The following is a 5426-nucleotide window of genomic DNA, read 5'->3' on the forward strand; positions in this document are numbered from 1 at the left end:
AAAAAAAAAAAAAAAAAAAAAAAAAGTACTTCACAATAAAGCACTTCACAATAGCATCAAGTGACAGGAGAAAAAGAAACTTTTGTTTTAATCAATAAAAAAATCATAGTTACCTTTCAAATGTTTTATTACTGTATTTCAGTATTCTGTCATGAAATATTTACTGTTTATGCAGAAGTAACATGACAGTGTATTTGTTATTACTGAATTTCATGATTTTTGTTAGTAATTATCCTTGCTCTCAAACAGATTTATATTAATACATTTTGGGTCCAGAATGAGCTTATATGTGTGTTTATACAAAAATAGCTCATCTTTTATGTTTGTGTTGTAATATAAAGAATCTAATTAGGGCCCAAAATTTCATGAAAAATAATTACATCATGTCTACTCATTATCTTTGTATGTGTTACTGTCACTGTCACAGTTAATAACAGTCAAAGCTAGCTAGTATTTAGTCTTTAGATAGGTTATAAAGACACAGATAACCTACAAATATAATATAGAATACTAATAATAATTATCAACAATGCTAATAAAATTTAAATAGTCTACTAATGAATTTTTAGTTGAACTGGGGTTAAAATATCATAATCTAATTAATATTCTAGGTTAAAATTATAAATGGAAGATATAATAACATTCTTATCTCAAATTAATTTTAGGTTCTTAGAAGCAGAAATTGTTTATATATAATCTATATAGTCATTTTCTTCATACAGAAGTTTGTAATTTAGTGGTAAATGAAGAATAACATGTACAAAAATAAAACTTCCATTGCAAATATTATTTTTAATTTTAAAAGGCAATAGAAAAAGTTTAAACTTCTATAAGGAAATAAATAACTCACTAGTTAAACTACATAGTAAACTCATTTATAAATCTGATTTTAAATAGAATAAACTTACGCTTGTCTTTCAGTAAATATGATATCCATACTTTGTGTTTCTCGATCATTTTGAGCTTTAAGCTGAAGAAATAGTTAACACAGAGAAGTTAGTTATAAAAATGTAACCATTAAACTGAATACTTTCTTTAAAGGTTATTCTGGTTATGAACCAAATACAGATTATAATAATAATCCTAATGCCACAAAGATCCAGAAAAAACTACAGTAATTGTTTCATTTAACAAAGAACACCATGAGATAAAAAGAAAGAGCTGTTTTCATAAGTATCATAATCTCATGCCAAAAATATTCATTGTTCTTCAGTGATCTGTTAAATAATCCAATGTAACCTTCATTTATAAAAACAACATCTTAAAAATTTACTGGTTTTCAATAAACATATGATTAATAATGTGAAGAATTTAGAACCAGCATGGGTTTTTTGTCTCACATCACTCAGTATTTACGTGAGTACTCCTAGTTGACACGACCTGTGCAAATCTAGAATAGAATGTGGACATATCCCAAATAACTGACAATGCACATGAAGAAGTTCTTTTTATTTCTAGCACAGTTTTTAATATGTGAATTATTCTGTATCCTAAACATAAAAATAATCTACTAAATTATCATGGTTTTAGAATCTTAAATTTAGAAGAGTCATTTTATAAACTATGTTTTTACCGAATAGTTTCTGGTTATATAAATAAATTATAAGCTATATAAGTTATGAGCTTTATGTTATTTTCTTTCTAATGTTTATAATCAAAATAGGCTAGCTATGAACATTTCGTTGTTTTCTACCAAATAGTTAATCTAAATACAATTTTTATTTACCAATCAAAGGTCAGAACATCTGGCATCATATCTACTCATTTTTTCCCCTTAAAACTATAAAAAGATATCATTTATCTCTACTGAGTAATCAACTCCACTTATACAAAAATTAAAACTGAAGTATTTTTAACTAATCTATAAACAAGCAATATAGCAGACATTCTAAGGCTGAGTACAAGGCCAATTCAAACAGAGCCTTGTGGACAGACAGTGAAGCATCTATTTGGAGGAGCCACTCAATAGGAGGAATTTAAAAAGAGCAACTAAGGGGGTTCATCTATAACAGTGATATTTAGAATCAAAGTAATGTCCATCTCTAAGGCCTAAAAGATTTTACCAAACTATTTCTAGATATAAATGCTTTATTTTGAGGATACTATTTTTAATAAATCTATTGTTTATATTTATAAATTCTCTTACCATGTTGTAATCATTCATTACTTCTTCCATTTCAGTATTGGTATTAAGTTTATCTACCAACTAAAAACAAAAACACAAAAAAACCCCACATTCTGTTAGTCTTAACATTCTGTACAATTCATAATCAAAGTAATTCAATCTCACATAATGAGTAGTAATTTAAGTACCAATACTTGAAAGCATCTTATCTTTGAAGATAAAAACAAATATTGAGCTAACTAAATAAATACATATTATGCATTTGGCCAAAAAGTAAACTACATTTTAGTGTGGAAAAATAGGTAATAATGAAATACTCTTCCTGCAACTCGTACCTTAAACAGCTTTGTCTGCTCTGAAAAGACAGAAAGATTAGAAAAGACTAAAGTTTGCCAGATTAATCACTCTCTTACTTTTTCCCTAGGAGAGAACATTAACAGGTTTTCAAATTTACACTACTGAAAAACAGCTTTCTTTTTTTATTTTTATTTATTTATTTATTTATTTATTTTTTTTTAAAGAGAGAGAGGAGGGGGAGAGAGAGAGAGAGAGAGAGAGAGAGAGAATTTTTTTAATATTTATTTTTTAGTTTTCGGCGACACAACATCTTTGTTTGTATGTGGTGCTGAGGATCGAACCCGGGCTGCACGCATGCCAGGCGAGTGCGCTACCGCTTGAGCCACATCCCCAGCCCAGCTTTCTTTTTTTAAAAATTAAAAAAAAAAAAAAAAATCAACAAAGGAATCCATAGACGACACAATAGTAAGCCTACTTCAAAAAGTTAGGAAATGATATTAATAGCTAGCACAAAGTATTTGTGCCAAATACTGTTACATGTACTAACTTATTTAGTTTTTTTAGTATTACTCTATGAAGTAAATACTATTGTCCACATTTTACAGATAAATTTAGGAAGTACTGGAACCAGACAGGAAATCAAATTATTTAAACACTAAAAGCAAACAGTGTAAGTGTAATTGATGACAAAAGATTAAGCTTTATTAATATAGGATATATATCAGTATACATCACATTTTCTCATTTGTTATACACATAAATACTAAGTCTTACTAGCACTTATTAAATGCTAACTATAGGTTAAACACCTAGTTAAGTGCTTTCTATTTATTGGGTATTAGCTCATTAAACCTATAAACAGCATATTTTATACATTATTAAGATCTTTCTTTTTGTTTTAGGTGAGACAAGGGATTGAACCCACAGGAGCTTTACTACTAAGTTACATGACCAGCCCTTTTAATTTTGAGATAGGGTGTCTTGCTAAATGGATGAGGTTGGCTTAAATTTTGTGATCCTTCTGTTTTAGTCTCATGAGATGGAGGGATTACAGGTAGGTAGGTGTTCACCACTATGCCCAGCTTATTAAGTAACTTATCAAATACATTTCGGCATAACTAATAATTACTTTTATATATTGTCATTCCCCATCTTATAAGAATATTCTCTCATATTTAGAATACAATAACATTTACTAAAGAAAATATTACTGAACATGAGATGTTACAAAATGTTTGTTATGGATTGTGTGGTTCTGAAAATTTAAGATTTAACATATACTATAATCAGCAAAATTTTATTGATAAGCAAAATATAACAATATAAAGTAGATATATCATAATATATATAATCATTTTTAATAGGAGTAGTGAGATAAAAGTTTATTATTTTCTTTAAATCTGGACACCACTGCTGTATAATGTTCCGAAGAGTCAGAATAAAGAAAATTCTCACAATGAAAATTTTCATGGAAGCAACAACACCCAAAGGCTTGAGGCAGTTATCAGTAGTTCTAAAGCAACTGTTTTTTCTTGAAGTTCACATTGGAAAGGATCCTTGGTGTCAAATATACTCTATTTGACAGAATGTACACACAATAAAACATACAGATGGAAGTAATTGGTGTGCTAAATAATTAAATTTAAAAAATTTCATGATGGCAAAATTCCATAAAAGGGTAAATGTGTTTTCAAAGCAGTGGCATTGTTGGTACCCAGTAAATTCTAGCTATTAAATTATTATTTCAGTATTGTTATAGAAAGAAACGCATGTGTGTTTGTGTACTCATAAATTAATGTGTTTTAAAACATATTAGAAGAATACATATCAATCTGGTAAGCCAAATAATTTCTGATGAGGAAAATGAAGGAGAGAAGAAAGGGGCACTTTATTCTCTACATATTTTATAGATTGAATCTTTCACAACAACTATATATTCATGTATTCTTAAGCTGTAAAAAAAAAAAAGAAAATATTCAAAGCAAATTCTCTCAGAAAAGAGCAAATACCATGTTGTAGTCTGCTAGTTGTCCTTGAAACTCTTTGATTTCAACAGCTAAAGTCTCTGCCCTGAAAGCATAAAATAAATACATTCATGTAAACATTATGGATAACTACTAATCCATATTCTATGGATATGTAATATTGAATGAATACTAAATTAATACTTATTCAGTAGTAAGAGTACATAAAAATATCTTTCATATTTTAAATGCAAAGTTACTTACCTCTTTTCATATGACAAATACACTGAATTCTCTTGATTATGCATTTCTATTTCTTTCTGAAGTTTATTAATTTCAGTTGTAAGTTCACTTATTTTACTTCTGTAGAGAAAAGAAAGAAGAACGTCAGCCATACTTCTAATCTAGAAAAGGCTTTCTAGTTACAAAATTCATATATATATGTGTGTGGATTGTCTATAGTTACAACTAATGAATAATTCTATTTCCAACATGATCAAGGTTGGAATTTTCATTTGTATTCATAAGATAAAACCACAAAAGATGTATTTGGAACTTAACTGCCAATGACATAACTAACTACTTTCCTGAAATGGATTACAGGTCACAAATAGTAATAGAATATACCCTCATGTTTTTGTGCTATCCACAGTGTAACAGATACAGTCATGATAGATTATTTCCTCAGCTCTATAAATATTGTATCCATCACTTTTGTAAGTCTAGATAATTAATAAAACCAATTAAGTCCTAAAAAAAGACTTTCTAGTTAAACAAAACAAACTTTTCATAAATATGCAATAATATAAATAGTGTGAAATTCCCTAAGAAAAAAAGTTTCAATGGTTTATTTGACTAAGAATAAGGACTATCTAGTCTAATTCTACTCAACTGATAAGAAACTGACATAGCTTCAGAGTAACTAAGAACAGAGTAGGGTCGAAGAGCATGAGAAGAAGATTAACATTAAACAGGGATGAGAGGTGGGAGGGAAAGGGAGAGAGAAGGGAAATTGCATGGAAATGGAAGGAGACCCTCAG

General features: G+C 28.5%; 1 protein-coding gene across 5 annotated transcripts in view; it reads right to left on the minus strand.

Annotated features, from left to right (window-relative positions):
- The window catches only part of Ift74 (intraflagellar transport 74), a 75727-nt gene that overhangs the window by 51958 nt on the left and 18343 nt on the right, over positions 1 to 5426 (minus strand). For all 5 annotated transcript variants that reach the window (XM_015492480.1, XM_015492481.2, XM_048783529.1 and 2 more), the window contains 4 exons: positions 4651 to 4749; positions 4432 to 4492; positions 2147 to 2206; positions 909 to 970 (listed from right to left, as the gene is read on the minus strand). In XM_015492480.1, the coding sequence (XP_015347966.1) occupies positions 909 to 970; positions 2147 to 2206; positions 4432 to 4492; positions 4651 to 4749 (282 nt within the window). The remainder of the gene's footprint in view (positions 1 to 908; positions 971 to 2146; positions 2207 to 4431; positions 4493 to 4650; positions 4750 to 5426) is intronic.

This window comes from Marmota marmota, unplaced genomic scaffold (assembly GCF_001458135.2).
Source record: "Marmota marmota marmota unplaced genomic scaffold, marMar, whole genome shotgun sequence".
Lineage (NCBI taxonomy): Eukaryota > Metazoa > Chordata > Mammalia > Rodentia > Sciuridae > Marmota > Marmota marmota.